This window comes from Etheostoma spectabile, chromosome 4 (assembly GCF_008692095.1).
Source record: "Etheostoma spectabile isolate EspeVRDwgs_2016 chromosome 4, UIUC_Espe_1.0, whole genome shotgun sequence".
Taxonomy (NCBI): Eukaryota; Metazoa; Chordata; class Actinopteri; order Perciformes; family Percidae; genus Etheostoma; species Etheostoma spectabile.
In genome coordinates this window covers 8,428,295-8,444,579 of record NC_045736.1, presented here as the reverse complement: position 1 = coordinate 8,444,579, position 16,285 = coordinate 8,428,295, and the positions used below count along the sequence as shown (strand labels likewise).

The 16,285-nt window shown below is 40.5% G+C and overlaps 1 protein-coding gene across 4 annotated transcripts; it reads left to right on the top strand.

The window, feature by feature from the left end:
- Window positions 1-2,365: 2,365 nt before the first annotated feature.
- Window positions 2,366-14,214, top strand: LOC116688340 (NACHT, LRR and PYD domains-containing protein 12-like). Of its 4 annotated transcripts, none has more exons than XM_032514336.1 (15): window positions 2,366-2,477; window positions 3,567-3,772; window positions 4,958-6,758; window positions 7,215-7,388; window positions 7,737-7,910; window positions 8,734-8,907; window positions 9,328-9,501; window positions 9,875-9,930; window positions 10,119-10,174; window positions 10,359-10,405; window positions 11,331-11,548; window positions 12,532-12,797; window positions 13,177-13,293; window positions 13,435-13,576; window positions 13,823-14,214. In XM_032514336.1, the coding sequence occupies exons 3-15, from the start codon at window positions 5,119-5,121 to the stop codon at window positions 13,948-13,950; spliced, it is 3,366 nt and encodes a 1,121-aa protein (XP_032370227.1). In that variant the 5' UTR covers window positions 2,366-2,477; window positions 3,567-3,772; window positions 4,958-5,118; the 3' UTR covers window positions 13,951-14,214. The 4 variants fall into 4 exon arrangements, with proteins under 4 accessions (XP_032370227.1, XP_032370226.1, XP_032370229.1 ...); XM_032514335.1 differs by having other exon boundaries at window positions 4,955-6,758; XM_032514338.1 differs by lacking the exons at window positions 2,366-2,477; window positions 3,567-3,772; window positions 8,734-8,907; window positions 9,328-9,501 and having other exon boundaries at window positions 5,176-6,758.
- The last annotated feature ends 2,071 nt before the right edge of the window (window positions 14,215-16,285 follow it).

Sequence of the window (16,285 nt, the reverse complement as noted above, 5' to 3'; positions counted from 1 at the left end):
GAATTATACCTAATATTTGAGTTAAAAAAGTAAAGGGATTTAGAATTATTCTGACTATAAGATCAGAGGAGCATACAGATGAGTTTAGTCAGGAATGAAAGTGATCAATTGGATTTGCAAAGAGCGTTGTATGGAATCCAATCCATTTTTTTGTGGTAATTTGATTAAAAAAGAAACCCATATATCAGAGTTTTGTGACGTTTGCGCACGCATGATAGTTTGTAGGTCCGTCTCGTCTGTTTTTGTTTCCTGCCTGACATTGTGATTTTAAAAACATTATGTTGTAATTGTGTTTTATTTTGTTTTTCTCTTCAGTAAACAATAAGTTTGCATTGCAATGTAAGAACTGCAAAACCAGCATCCATCACCAGTGTGTGTCCTACGTGGAGTTCCAGAGGTGTTTTGGCAAAATTGTGAGATTTGTATTTCAGAGTACTGCTGGTTTTAATTCAAAATGCACTGCAGAGAAATTTCTTTTAGGTATTTAGTGTCTGCTCTCCTCTCCTCGTTTAGCCTCCAGGATTCAGGAGAGCCTACAGTTCACCTCTCTACAGCAGTCAGCAAAACTCCACAGTCTCACAGCTGCTGCCCTTCTGTGAGTTCTATTCATTTCATTTCTACATAAAGAGAAATTTCACCTTAACCGTTCTTTTTTATTTTTAATATGTTTCAAAATTTGCAATTCTTTCCAAGCCAGATGTTAAATTTGTTACATATACTTAGATCAGCAATGCACATGACGGAAAGTTCCATCTTCTCAGCTTAATTTAGTTACCCTAGGGCCAATAGTGCAGTTTTGTTCCCTCGTTTAAATGCAGTGTGTGCAAAAGCTCTAAAGTGAAAGAGACGTCATGGTACAGATGCAATGAGATTTGTAAAGTAAGCCAGTAATGTGCTCGCTGAAGTCCAAGTGTCATTTTCATTAGTCACAGATCAAAAAGATTATAGAAACAGCATTGATAAGGCCTGAAGTTGATTAAACTTAAATACCTCTCGTTAGAACGTCACACTCACCTGCACTCATGTGTTCTCATGTTGTTTATTGATTGATTGATGACATTTGATTGGCAGCACAGTCAAACCGCACCGACCCTGTGTTTGAGACGCTGCGTGTTGGTGTGATCATGGCCAACAAGGAGCGTAAAAAAGGGTCAGAGGACAAGAAGAATGTGAGTGACAATGCACGCTTTTATTTCCCTCATTGTGGTCAGTAGGCTAAGGGTAATAAATAGGCTTTACAAAACATGCTTTATCGACGATTTTAAAACCAACGAGACCATAATTCAAAAAATGAACATATGTGTTGCAGAATACTTCAAACTAGATTGAGACCATAAACTCTTCATGAAGATGTTTACTGAGGTAATAAATTAAGTGAGAAGTGGGTCATTTAGCCACAGACGTCTATAGAAACCTCCTTTTGCAAACATAGACCGTATGGACCCATGTTTCGCCCTCTGCTGGAATTCAGATAGAATGCAGCTTTAAGTTACTTCCGCATTTGCAGCACTTTGCCGAACAGGATGCGCTGTCCATCAATACATATACAGTCTATGTTTAGGCAGAGTGATCGAGTGCAGAGTAAGGCGGGACATGCTTTCACCATCCTTTTTAACTGTCTATGGGGAAAATACTGGCGTTCGGCTGCTTTATAATCAAGATTTTTTTATTATTACTACTAATAATCACTGGTTCTAAACAGTCACGGCTTATAAAAAAGAAATACGTTTTAGATCCGAGTTCATAGAGAATCTTTGTTATAACACATCCATGCGTTTTGGTCACATGTTTCTGTCTGTCTTTGTTTTTAAACTCTGGCTCCCTCTTGTGGAGCTGGGGGAAATGTTGCTTTCAACTGCTGTCTGAAAAGTAAAATATTTCAGTGCTATCAATGCACTGATGCTTACATTTTAGTATATTTAATATTATATATATATATAATAATATATTAATATTCAGTAGTGGTTAAATGTAGTATTCACTTGCCTAATCCAAATCTTTATGTGCATTATTTTCTTCCTGGCATAATGTTTTTAAAAGGCTGAAAAGAAGTAATGAGTTTTTTTTTCTTTCTTTTTCACAACTGCAGCACACAGAGAGGAAACATGTCCCTGCAGGATCGTCTGTTTCAGAGTTTCAGAGCTGCAAGACAACGCATTTTGTTTAACCTACTTGTACGAACATAGTTAAATATTAATTTTACCTACATCTGTTAAGCTTGGTTTTCCTTGTTTTTAGTTTCTTTAACTTTCTATGGGTTTTAGCTGTGTCTGTTTTCTTCGTCCCGTAAAATATTCTTGAAACTGTTTAACTTTGAGAGCAACGTACCTCTCAGTATTCCCACACCTGGCTGACCGATGGAGCTAGTTATGATACGGAGGGAGGAGGAGCAAACTAGGGAAAATATGAAGTCAGACTGCCAGACTCCATTTTACACTCCACAAAGCAGTGGGGGGGGGGAAAAACAGACTGGCAAGGTGAGTGTTACTTGCAAGTAAAGATTACTCTCCTTATTTAATAAGCTGCTGTTTTGTTCCCGATTCATTGTTTAGTCTGTTGTACGAAATGTCAACAAAAAAAACCTTCTATAACACGCGTCTAGAGTCCAAGCCACGTCTTCTTCTTCCTTTTTTTCCATTTCCTGGTTTTTGAGCCATTAAAGCTACATAACATGTGGCACGCCAATGTGTGGCTAGAGTTGGAGTTAACGGGCAGCGTTAGCATTAGCAAAGCTCTTCAAACTCCTATAGAAGTAGAAGGTTAGTCCAGCCTAAGCACTGTTGACATATCAGCTGAACATATTGCACTGTCAAATCGCACTTAAAACTTCTTCAGTCTAACCATTGAGTAGACAGCAGAGGGCTAACGCAATATGTATTGCACATTTGTGGATCAATAATGGCCGAGGGACACTTAGCTAGCTTTTCTGGACAGGAAAACAAATATAAAATCCAAGCTCTATCAGTAGTCTCCCCTGCCATGCAACACTGTAGGTACACGGAAGTTCGAATCATTCTAAAGTTTTTAAAATGTAAATAATTCATGTTGTGTCTGACTTATAGTGTGTATCTCCTTTTCAAATAGTTATTACTGAAGGGAGTGGGTGGCAGTAGCTCAGTCCTCTGTTCAAAGTACGGAGGACGAAGTCCATACAAGGTATGGACCAAAGTACAGAGTGTGGATCAGTAGTTGGCGAGATGGCACTTAACCTCCTGGGCACTGCCATGTGCCCTTGAGCAAGGCACCGTACCCCCCCCTCCCCCTCCCAACTGCTCAGGGTGCTGGTTGAGCTGGCAGCCCACCCACTCTGACATCTCAGTTTTTGTGCATGATTAGGTCCTGAGCATATGTGTGTATTTCAGACTTGTGTGTAGTGATTACTAACAGTGTACATTGTAATTTTTTCCACTGGGGATCAATAAAAAGTATAAATTATTAAGAAGATGATTGATATAACACCTAATTCAAAACTGTAGTGTATATGTAGGGAAAGCGCTGCAGGCAACTTTTGAGCTGTGGGTTGGGCACCTCTAATATGTTAAAAAGAATGTGTTTTGTTTCTATAGAGAAAAGAAGAGGACTCATGGTTCTGTGGAGGAGCTGCTGTCCTACTGTGCTCTGTGTCAGGATGTCCTGAAGGATCCAGTCTCTACCAGCCGTGGACACTGGTTCTGCAGACAGCACATCACATACTGGGACCAGTCTGCTTCATCAGGAGACTCCACCTGTCCCCAATGTGGAAAAAGATCCGAAACAAACGGCACTGTACAAAGTAAGACTGTACTTCTGTCTGCTGATGATATTATGTCTAATTTTTCAGCTCGGTCAATAAAGGGGAATTTCTGTATTTTATTACCTGGGCTAGGGCTGAACAATATTGTTTTTTTGGTGTGTTTTTTTAGCATTGACATCGCAATGTGCGCAAGCGCGAAAGTCACATCGCAGGTTGTTGCGATGTTGACGTTAAAACTTTTTTGCTGCTTGATAGAAAAGTAAACTTTCACCGTCCTCTTTTCACACGATTATTACCGTCCGACCCCTCCCGTTTAAGACAGGTAGCCACGTGGGCTACCCGAACTAAATCGCCTGATTAATGCCACATAATCACAACGTCTCCCGGGCATTTTCCCCACGCTGAAACCTGCTACCAGCCAGGCTAAAGTTAATATAGTTAGCCTAAAGATGCAAGGGGTTCGTCCGTCTCTTACGTTACGGTTTGGAGCCGCGACGCTGGAAACGTAACACTAATCTAGTACAGAAGTCTTTATCTGATCTAAGGTAATTTACAGATTTAATTGTTCTTGGATATGTAGAGTTTGTTGCTAGTGCGCGTGACATGAAAGTCTGATCAATTTATCAAACCAACGAGCTTGCCCCGCTAGTCGACCACAACCTAAAATTCAGAAGAAATTTTCATACATTCATTTTCATACACCTTAGCCTGGATTAATAGTATAATATGAATAGAATGGTGTCATGCTAGTTAACCAGCGCATTTCTCTCTAATTTCCCTCTCCAAAATCACTTCAGAAGAGTAACGTTAGTCACAGCGCTTACTTGCTTTGGGGTTTGTAAAGCATTAAAGTTGAACAAAGAATGGGATGAAGAATAGAGCTATTTATGTCATCTTTTAAAAAAAATACTTTTTTCATATTGCAATATATATCGCAGGGGAAAAAATATTGCAATGTCAGTTTTTTCCAGCATTGTGCAGGCCAATCCTGGGCCCTATTTTACTATATGTCTTAAGTTCTCGCTCAATACTGGACCAATTTCAAAGGTTTTTGTTCCGGGTCGAAAAAACTACCTAAGTTTCCCTCTTTCTTTTTTTTAAAGATTTTTAGAAACATAATGAAATATAAAAAAAGGCTTTATTGTTTTGTTTGTAATTTTGGTCATAAAAATAATCACCAGATTCTCTAAATGTTCTTCTTTGGTAAAACCTTTATTTCAGCAGATGGCGGTCAGCAGGAGGTTTTAGACAAACATGAGATCAGTCTGAAGAGGAGATGTAAATGTGTGACTGAAGGAACTGATAAGACAATAAGTGAAACCCTCCTCAACAGGATCTACACTACGCTCTTCATCACAGAGGGACATAATACCCAACGTGCTCTAATGCCGCTTGAGACAGTTTCTAAGATGAAGACCAACCAAGACATTCCATTAATGTTTCACGACGTATTCAATAGTGACGCACCGCCACGCATCAGAGTTGTCATGACGAAAGGCATCTCTGGCGTTGGAAAGTCCTTTGCAGTGCAGAAGTTCACTCTGGATTGGGCAGATGGCTTGGAAAACCAAAATGTTGGTCTGATGATTCCGCTTCCATTCAGGGAGCTGAACTTGATCAAGGATGAGCAGTACAGTCTTGTCACGCTGATCCAGCTTTTCCATCCCACATTAGAAGAGATTGAACCAGACAAGCTTGACGACTGTCAAGTTATGTTCATCTTTGACGGCCTGGACGAAAGCAACATCTTACTGGATTTTAAGAACAATGAGGTCGTTTCTGATCTCTTACAGACATCATCACTCAACGTGTTGTTGACAAACCTAATTCAGGGGAATCTGCTTCCCACGGCTCTCGTCTGGATAACTTCCCGACCAGAAACGGCAGGTCAGATCCCTCCTGCGTGTATTGACAGGGTAACAGAAGTACGAGGCTTCATTGAGAGCAAGAAGGATGAGTACTTCAGGAGGAAAGTTGACGACGAAGAGATGGCCAGTAGAATTATCTCACATGTCAGGGCATCCAAGAAACTCAGCGTCATGTGTCTGATCCCACTCTTCAGCTGGATCACTGCTACAGTTCTGGAGGACATGTTCACTAAAGACCAAAAAGAAGAGCCGCCCACGACCATGACTCACTTGTACTCACATTTCATTCTGGTTCAGACAAAGCAGAGGAAACGGAAGAATGATGAAGAACAGGAGACAAGCCCACATAAGCTGACGGAGGCGGACTGGGAAGTTATTTTGAAGATGGGGAGGCTGGCATTTGAAATGCTGGAGAAAAGAGACACCATGTTCTACCAAGAAGAGCTGGACCGGTGTGGTCTTGATTTGACAGAGGCCTCGATGTACTCAAAAGTTTATACAGCGTTTCTCAACAAAGAGTATGTGGTGTTCGACAAGATCGCCTACTACTTCATTCATCTGAGCATTCAGGAGTTTCTGGCTGCAATCTACGTGTTCCACTGTTTTACCAATAGGAACATGGCGGTACTGAAGGACTTCCTGGGGAAATACTGGGACAATGACAACAGGGATGGCAGTTATCCTGATTACCCATCCTTGAATGACTTCCTTACAAGAGCAATGAAGAAATGCCTTGAACGTGAAAATGGCCACATGGACATGTTTGCCCGCTTTCTCCATGGCCTCTGTCTGGAGTCCAACCAGAGATTCTTTGGAGGCCTGCTGGGTCATACAGAAACCAGTCCAGAAACCATCCAGAAAGCCATCAACAACCTAAAGGAAATGAAAAGTGATGGGATGCTTTCTAACAAAAACATTAACATCTTCCAATGTCTGATGGAGATGAACGACCCCTTGTTAAATCAAGAGATCCTAGAGTTCCTGAAGTCAAAGAGCAGATCACAGAAGAAACTTACCGAGATCCACTGCTCAGCTCTGGTCTACATGCTGCAGCTGTCGGATGAGGTTCTGGATGAGTTGGACCTGCACCAGTACACCACAACACTTTGGGGACGAGAGAGACTGATTCCAGCTGTGACAAACTGCAGAAAGGCTGTGTAAGTCCATATGTAATTCATTTTTAAATTAGTGTAGATTAGTAGTTTAACTTTTTACAGTTACCAGTAAATGCAGTAAAGTTGTCATTACACAGTACTTTCAGCGCAGCTTCTTTTATTATCAGACATACAAATCAAGGTGACCTCATGATAACTTAGTGGAGACAGACATGGGAGCAGATCACACTGACAGATTGAACATTACTATGCTCACCCTTCATCTTTTAAGATTCAAGCAAAATAAATAAAAATGACAGGTCTGCAGGTATGAAAAAGACATAATTATTGTTTCATGTGAAACAAATAAAAGCTCAGCTGTACCACTTACCGGTACATGGAGAGCCTATGTTAATCAAAACCGTATATGTCAAACTGTTTTGTCATCTAGTGCATGAATTAAATATAAAGTGTCTTCTTTTTATAGTTACATATTTTGTAATGTATGTGCCCTAACAGACTTTCTGGCTGTGAAATCACGGATACTTCCTGTGAAGTTGTGGCCTCTGCTCTGAAATCCAACCCCTCCCATCTGAGGGAGCTGGACCTGACTGACAACAACCTGAAGCAATCAGGAATAACGCTTCTGTCTGCTGGACTGGAGAGTCCCAACTGTAAACTGGAAACGCTAAGGTCAGTTTCAAAACCTTGACTTAGTTTCACATACCTGGTTCATACATTGTCTGGGTTTGCCTGAGCACAAAGAAATAAAACTTCCAGCAACATGTTCTTTCTTTCAGGAATTAGTGAAGTAACAAAGTTGAGAAAGGAAATTAGCATTCACATACTCATTTTGCTGTTTCATCAGTCAGGAAAGATGATATCCGTACATTTTTTTAGATCTGATGATGGCAGATAAAACGGGCTGCAAACTGTTTGAGCTTGGATCATTAATTGATTTGTATCTACACCATTGCTGACATTCCACAATAACAGAATGTCAAAGGAAATAATAATAAAAACATGCATTTCTTTATCCAGAATGATGGGCTGTGGTTTGTCAGAGGTCAGCTGTGCTTCTCTGGCCTCAGCTCTGAAGACCAACCCCTCCAGTTTGAGAGAGCTGGAGCTGAGTAACAACAAGCTGCAGGATTCTGGATTGAAGCTGCTCTGTGGCTTTCTGGAGAGTATACACTGTAGACTGGAGACTCTGAGGTCAGACATTTTTTATTTTTATTTTTTTCACTTCTGTGCTGAAATTATATTTTGTGAAAGTTGTGGTGACACTACTCTGTCGACAATGTTTCACTTCCGGGATTGCTCCGATGCTGCCGAATTTAACCTTTTTGGTACTGGAATAATAAGATCAATTGCTTTTTCAGTCCCCTAGATGGAAAATTGAAGTGAGATGAACAAACCAGAGACATTTCTTTTTTTGTTTTGCTTTGGGGATATAATTTGAAGTTGGAAAAAAAGTAATATTTCACCATATGTTTAAATATAAGTCAAATTAATGAATATCACTGTTTTTGAAAGATTTATAAAGCTATAGGATGTACAGACATACTAGTTTTAAACTGAAGGTTCTTTAGTCAATTCTTGAGTCAAATCTTGCATCAATTTCTGCTTTTTTGTTTTTTAATTATGTGTTCGTACTGCAGCGTCCAGGCTCTGTATTAATAATGAGATACTATCGAAGTCTGGAAACCCACAGACTGCTACGATAATTTGTTTTTTTATTTGACTTATCAGAACATCAGAAAAATCTAAAAACTGACAGGCTGTGTTACACAAATTTCTATTCACCTGGAGCTGACAAAGTTTAAGAGGCACGTTTCAATAAATATTACTGAGACATCTTTTTCTCATCTGTATTTTACAGTTGTTAACCTGCGTCCTGTTGGGTTTAGGCATTTGGATTTTCCCTTTTTTAACTTCTACCTTCTAAACCTTCTGCTTTGAACAGATAATCAAACATTGTAAGATTTTTAAGCAGGAACAGTGTCTTCTAAAGTTGCATAATTTATTCTTTATTCAGATTGAGGAGGTGCAATTTGTCAAGCATCAGCTGTGGTTCTCTGGCCTCGGCTCTGAAGTCCAATGGCTCCCATCTGAGAGAGCTGGACCTGGAGAACAACAGGCTGCAGGACTCAGGAGTGAAGCTGCTGTGTGATTTTCTGAAGAATCAACATTGTAGACTGGACACTCTGAGGTCAGTTCACTGACTCTGTTAGTCTTGAGATCTTGTTTTTAATTAACATTTCAACACAATGTAAGTACATTCATAACTTCCGTACATACATTTTCTTTTGTATATATTTTATTGTACTAAATTTAGTCTGCATTCGCAAAAGATGTGCTTATCTCAAAGAAAGTGTAGAAAAAGTCCACTCTGACAGTTTTATTAAATGAATGTTTCAAATTTTTGGTAAAGGGTCACATCTGCATACAGACAATCATCTGAACTTTGTTTTAATGTGATGATAACCTTCTGAAGTTGGTTTCCATTCATTTTAATGTGTTTTCTTAAATAATAAAATAGAAGTCTGATGTTATGATCCACAATGACAAAGTCACTCTACTCATTTTACAAGTTAATTGATAGATTAACTAAGGAATTTTTTTTATTCAGATTGTGGCACTGCGGCTTGTCAGAGATCACCTGTGCTTCTTTGGCCTCAGCTCTGAGGTCCAACCCCTCCAGTCTGAGAGACCTGGAGCTGAGTCTCAACAAGCTCCAGGATTCTGGGCTGAAGCTGCTGTCTGCTCTTGTGGAGAGTCCACGCTGTAGACTGGAGACTCTGAGGTCAGTAAGGGGGCCAACTCAGTCCATGCTGGTTCAGCAGTATTTCAATAAATACATGAAGGTTAATGTGTTTGTTTCATTCTTCCACAAACCATAAAATGCAAGCGGACAATGCAAAGCCAAGCAACATTTTACAGTCAGTTGCCACTTTTGAACAGACAAGTGGGATTTTACAGGAGAGTTAAAAAGGTTTGTTTTCCTACTGAAGTTTTTAGATCTAGACTTGTTATTTCCTCTAATGCAGGCTCAGAACATCGGCTGCAGTCAGTTGTAGTTTTTGTAGAGAAGATGGAATACAAGCATTAGATCAGTTGGCTTATGTCAGGACTCAGAAGCTGGGTCATAACTTCTGGGACTGCGTTTATCTCTACAGGATCAATGGCAAGATGATTAGACAGGTGGCAAGTTCAGATGAGAAACACAAAAAAAGTGAGTATTGAACAATTATCCTAATTCATCAAACTATTTTCTTTACAATGAGTTTGTTCTCATATAATACAAATATTCGTCAATTCCATTTTTGTTCGAGCTGAAAATATTCCATTATTTTGCCTGTTGTTTCTGAACCTTATTCATGTTTTCATTGTTGTTCTATCTCCTTCACTTCTCTCCATCAGATGACTCCGGTGTTAAACTGCATGTGAAAACAATACTCCCCGAGGATAACAGAAAGGTGAGAGAGGAGCAGTTGTATAGTATGAAGTATTTATTTTTATTTTTTTTAGATTTTACTACGAGACCGTTTTTATTGATATTGTACCAAGTGAGCTGAGGGCGAGTAGTTGTGGTTTGTTTTCATTTAATCAAAAATTTAACTTCTATTAAAATAACTCACTTTGTGCCGTTCTTAATTCCAGGCTCCATTATCCTTCTCACCTGAACACACAACTGAATGTTCATACAGGTAATCCTACAATATGACAAAACACTATTCCAACGTCTTTCATGGTTTGTCAAATTGTGTCAAGGGTCTGTTGTCTTTGGCGAGCTAGTCAAAGCTGAACACTGTAGATTGAATAATCATAAAACACCCAGCGGTCACAGCATTTTGGACCGGGTCCTCATTTATGAAACAGTGTAAAGTCCAGATAAAAAATAACCTGATTCATTAAACTGTGTACACAAACAAAACAAACAGTCAGAGGCTGATGGCTGCAGCAGCTGTTAATGCAGACAGTTCAACAAACTGGACAAACGGGTCAGACATGCAGGTGGATGCTTTAAAGGCTTTTCAGCCAGCTCAACATCAGAGAATGAACTGGTGCAGGCATGCAGCCATTTCTGCGTTTATATAGCCTTATATATTTTGCCTCTCATTCATTCACACACTAATGGCAGTGAGTTATAACGCAAGGTGCTGATCACACCGTTAGGAGAAACTTGGGTTTCCGGTACTCGTTCAGGTGGCTTAAACACAACATGAATAGGCAACATGTCAGGTATTATGACTTGATGGTGGCTGATGAGGGGAAAAAAGATGCAGGTGAGAAGGTGGTTGGTTAAGGCCAGGTAGAGCTGATCAGGGAAGAGGTGTGAAGATGGGCGGTTTAGTGAGGGGATGGGGGGGATGGATGGATGGATGGAAAATGCCTTAAGGGGTATTGGAATTTGGGTCCTTCTCATTTCCCTTGTATTGCATCCTCGGCTCCTCCACACGGGGGGAAATCATGGGAGGAGAGAGGAAATGAGTTGTTAGAGGGATGAGACGTCCTTTCTTCTAAAGTGTCGCGTGAAGTTGTCAACTGTGAGGGCGGAGTTAGCAACAGCTTTTAGCTGCACGGCTTCAATACATGCTTCTTATATTAATTTGTCCTTTCGGTGTCCTACAGGTTCAGGTGTCCTGGTCCAGGTGTGTTCCGGTGTAGTTTGACTGGACTGGTGTTTGTTATGGCTCAGGAGGCGGAGCTGCTGTACAGGACTGTCCAATGGGATCAGAGCCTCCTCAAACCAGCTGGCAAGAAGGCCGCGGGGCCACTGTTCAACATCAAGTGTTCTGAGGATGCTGCTATCCTTCATCTCCGCCTGCCACACTGTGAAACAAAGGATGGTAAAGACATGGCGGTGTACAATGTCAAGACATAAAGAAGTAACATTTGCAAAGATTAATGATAATGTGTAGCATTGAAAAATTTGCATAGTTGTCTATTTGATCTTCTTTCTTTCAATAATAACTCTTTGAACAGAGATATATACATTCAATGAAATGATTCCAACTTCATTAAGTTGATGTCCCCACAGTGTTGTATGATGGGAAAATACTGTTACTGGGTTTTGAATTTGTTTTTTTTTAGTCCAGAAAGGCTAAGTGACCCTCGATCATTATTGAAACACAGCTGTGCTCTACATATTAAGTTGACTCTGTTTTTCTTTGGGCCCTCTGCAGTCTACTCAGAGGTTAGATTAAGGAGGTTTGAACAGATTTATTTTTTTCCTTTTTTTTAGTCCACAGTATGACACAGCTGATTTCCCAATAGTGTGAACCCTAGACTAACCTTCTATTTCTATTGTAGTTTGAAGAAGAGTTTAGCTAAAGCAACAGGTTGGTGTGTCAGGGGCTTTAGTCTGCGTACATTTTGATGGTAAGCTTCTAGTTTCTTCAGCCAATGACAATGTTGCTCAGAGGTATCTTTGTCTTTTTGCCCTTTCAGTTGGCAGTCTACGCTTGGTTCTCCATGTACAAAACAAATGCTTTACTCAATAACATCCATTTGTAAAGAGGACTTTCTCCAACCTAAAAGCACCAAAGACTATTCAGATTTAGAGGCGTGCTCCCAGACATCTGACTGTAATAATGGTCTCATGGCAGGAGAATACAAACTGTATATAAAATTATAATGGAGCTAATCCTTAAATACACACATCCAGACAGACCACATGTGGGACAGAAACATAATAAATTCAAATTCATAGGCAAACTGGTACATCATTGGGAGGCACCAGACTAAATGATGAGTGGTAAGAAATGATTTAGGTGGAGATGCTAGTGTTTTAGCAGTGATGAAAAGGTTTACCATCTCTCTGCTTTCCCAGCGCTGCTCGTTGATGGCATGTTGTCTGTCGCCCACGTCACTGATGTCGGAATGAGCATCTTGGAGCCGCTGGAGATTACGGTTACTCATGCTGTTGTAAAGGTCCCCCACCTCGCTGCCTTTGGCCTGGTCTGGGATTTCGTTAAAAGATTTCTGAACATGACCCAGCCAATAGAGGGCCAAGTTGTGCTGTTCCTCCGACCCCTGTACGAAGTACATCAAGTACTCGACGTGTTGCTGCTGCCCGACAACGTCCTTCTAGAAGAGGTAAAGCGATCGTCATATGTGCTCACCATCAGCCTAATCTCCTGTTTTAAGCTACAGCAGTTTCCACATAGATGATTCACACTTTGCTTCTCTTGTTACAAATCTAAATCAATCCGAACGGAAAATCTTTAGATTGCTCTTGAATTTGTAGGCTTTTTTTCTGGATTCTCTCCGAGCCTGTTTTTCTGTCGGCTAGCATCATTCATGATACTTCCTATTTTATGCTTTAATTGATTAACTCCAAAGTATATCCTCATTATGTTTTTAATTGACTGTAATTCTCAATCTGCAAAGCACGTTGGTCATTTCTTGTTTTCAAATGCTCTTTAAATAAAATTGACTATCTGAGCATAAACTAATAAATGTCCTCTTACTAAAGGTTGAAAAGAAACAACGAGGTGCGGAGTACGTCACAGCCTCTTCCAATTGTTACCTCGGCTTTGGTCAAAGTTACAGTCTCCACTGTGAACCTGACGGCTTCACAATACAGCCTGATGTGAGTCAAGTCACTTCTTATTCTTACACACATAATCATCAATAATACGATTTTGGCTGCATGTAGATTCACAATCGGGGAATTACCGGATAAACATGTTAGCAACTGGTTTGAAAATCCCGCATTGCTACTGGTTTTCAGTCTGCACCCTTCCACTCGAAGTATGGACCAAATTTACATCCGACGTTTGAAGTTTTCCTGACCACGAACACGGAGAAAGTGACTTTGATGGTTCAGGACCAGGAGAGGAAAGTAATCTGGAAACGTCAGGTGTTACTCAAAGGTAAAGAGGTCGCCCTCCTGCAGCAGCACTCCACCTGATGTCAGAGTTCAGCCATGCTCCGGGAGAGATTAGATATGTAGCTCTCCTGCACATTCGGGGACTTCCAGAGCAGATATGTTGCTGTAGCAGATAAAAACATGACGTTTAATTTCAGTTTATTTTACAATTATGTGATTTCTAAGAGATGTCTGTGTAAAAGTGATTGTTGGTTATATGACAAAAATATTTTCCCTGGTTATCTTCAAGGTCCAAGAGGGGAAATTCCACAGAGAAATGTCCCATCATTAGACAGCGTCCCAGCAAAGGACAACATCCCAGCTGACAAGAAGCTGCACACCAGTCAAATACAGTTTCTTGACCGTGTGTCCTGTTGACCTCTTTTGAACCAGCTTCTGGATGAACTTCTTGAGGTTCACAGGATGGGTGATGCTGAAATGCAGTCCACCAGAACAAAAGCCAAAGCAGAAGAAGCGGTGAGAAGAAGGGGAGCTGAAGCCTGCTCCGTTCTGATTGCTGCTCTCCATAAGGGGGCTCCAGGCCATAGCGCTGAGCTGAAGCTGAAGCAAAAGCAAGAAACTGGAGTATGATGATGATGATGATGATGAATCTCTATAACACCCATCTGTTTGGCTGGGAAAGCCACATTTTGATGTCATTTGAAACGCATCAAACTCAATTTCATGGCTATCTTTTGCGTTTTCAAATCTATTTAAAGATTTCAATTCCCTCCTTTTTTTTTTTTTTTTTTTTTTTTTTTTTTAAAGGTACAGTATATGCAATGTTTTTCCCAAAAAAAACAATGTATAGACTAATACAAAAACAAGACCTCTCAATCACTACCTATGACTCACTAGAAGTGTAAGTTGGTGTCTGTATCTGCATCTCTGCCTGGTTTTCTTTTTCCTTTTAGGGAATGTAGGGAGTGTGGGATGTTTTTAAGGCCCCAGCAAAGAGCCGTTGGGCCCCGCGTTGGGTGCGTAACCCCCAGCCAATAACAGCGTGTAGGGAGTGCAGCCTATTCTCACAACTGCCGCTTTACCCCACAACGTCTCACATCGACAGTTTAGCTGACACAGACACACAGAAACAGACAGGATGAAGCTCTGCATTCACAACACTAATCCTACAATGCTGCACCTTCCCACTGAGGTGTGGGTGTGTTTGCAGTATTTGTGCTTTAGAATGTAAACGCTACGAGACAATCAAAAAAAATAGTGTTTCATTCCTTGGATTCACTGCTTTGTACGCCACTACTTAAAGGTGCTGTAAGCGATGTTGGGTGAAGGCACTTCTTGTTGATGTTCAAAGTACATTAAAACAAAACGAGGCTAGCTCCCCCCCCCCCCCCCCCCCCCCTCCCTCCTCTTCATCTCGTACCCTCCTTTTCCCTTCCGTGCTTCTGCGCACTAACCCCCCAACCCCCAAATCCTTCTTATCGGTTATTGGCTGGAACACTGTTTGGTGGTGCAGGTGGGCGCAGTTTGTTTTTGTTTCCGTTTCTAGACCCTGGGCTGTCTACAGAGACCGTGGTTTTTTACAGTGTGTTCAGGGGACAGACAGCAGTAAAGTTCTCTTCATTCACTCTCTAGGTCGCTTGACCACTGTTGCGCGCTCTCTCTCTTGTTGTTGAGCCAGGGAGAAGGGGCCAACTTTTGTGTTTACATACTCGATACTCACTACATATTATGGATGGGACTAAACCCTGAGTATATCACTAATTGTTTAGTTTTAAGTTGTTTTTTTTTCTTCCTTTTTGTTCTTTTATTAGTTTAACAAGATAGATTCTGTCTTATGTTGCTGTTGAACACTTTGTTACTATGTTCTGAAAAGTTCCATAGAAACAAAGTGTATTAACAGAACTGTTTTGTGTTTAGAGGGACAGAGGATTTGATATTGAATGTGAGGATAAATCAGACGTCCACTGGACATTGCCTGTCAGTCTTTTTCCTACTACATTTCTAATAAACATTCTTCTAATTAAAAACGTAAAAATATTTTGTATTTGTTTTCCTTCTTCACAACTGCAGCACTCAGAGCAAAGAAGAGGTCAAGAGCAAATGGATTCTGTTTCAGAGTAAACTCAGCTCTGTAAGAACAATCTGCAATAGGAGTGTAAATGTGCAGCCACATATACAGTTGCCCTCAAAGTTTTCTGAATCTTTTCTAACTTCTGCACACCAGCTTTTGGATCAACTCGTACAAGGTTTCAAACCTGGAAAACCAACCTTAATAGACCAGTGACCCATTTTACAGTCAGAAAATGTGTTGGAGATCCACTGTAAAAAGAACACTGCAGTGGTGAAGAAGGAAAACTCCCCAAAAAATTTAGCCCATCAAAACATTATGCAAGCCTTCAGTTTCAATCTTACAAAACTGTTATGATTTCAGGCTTCTGTTTTTTTTTTTTTTTTCAGTTTCAAATTATGGCATTATATTCATCCCATATGGCAAAACTTGCCTTTACTGAGCCCTAACCTTACCTCCATTCAACCCTGGGATGAATAAGGAAGCAGGCTGTGAGCCAGTCCGTATCGGCCAACATCAGTAGCCGACCTCAATGGGAGCGGATTCCTGCAGCCAGGAACCAAAATCCCAACCTAAATAATTATAGCAACATGTTAAAGCCCATGGTTTAAGAGTGAGCTGTTCAACTATTCCATATTGTTGTAATGTTCAGGTCTCCCCATAACTTTGACTATGTAGTGCATT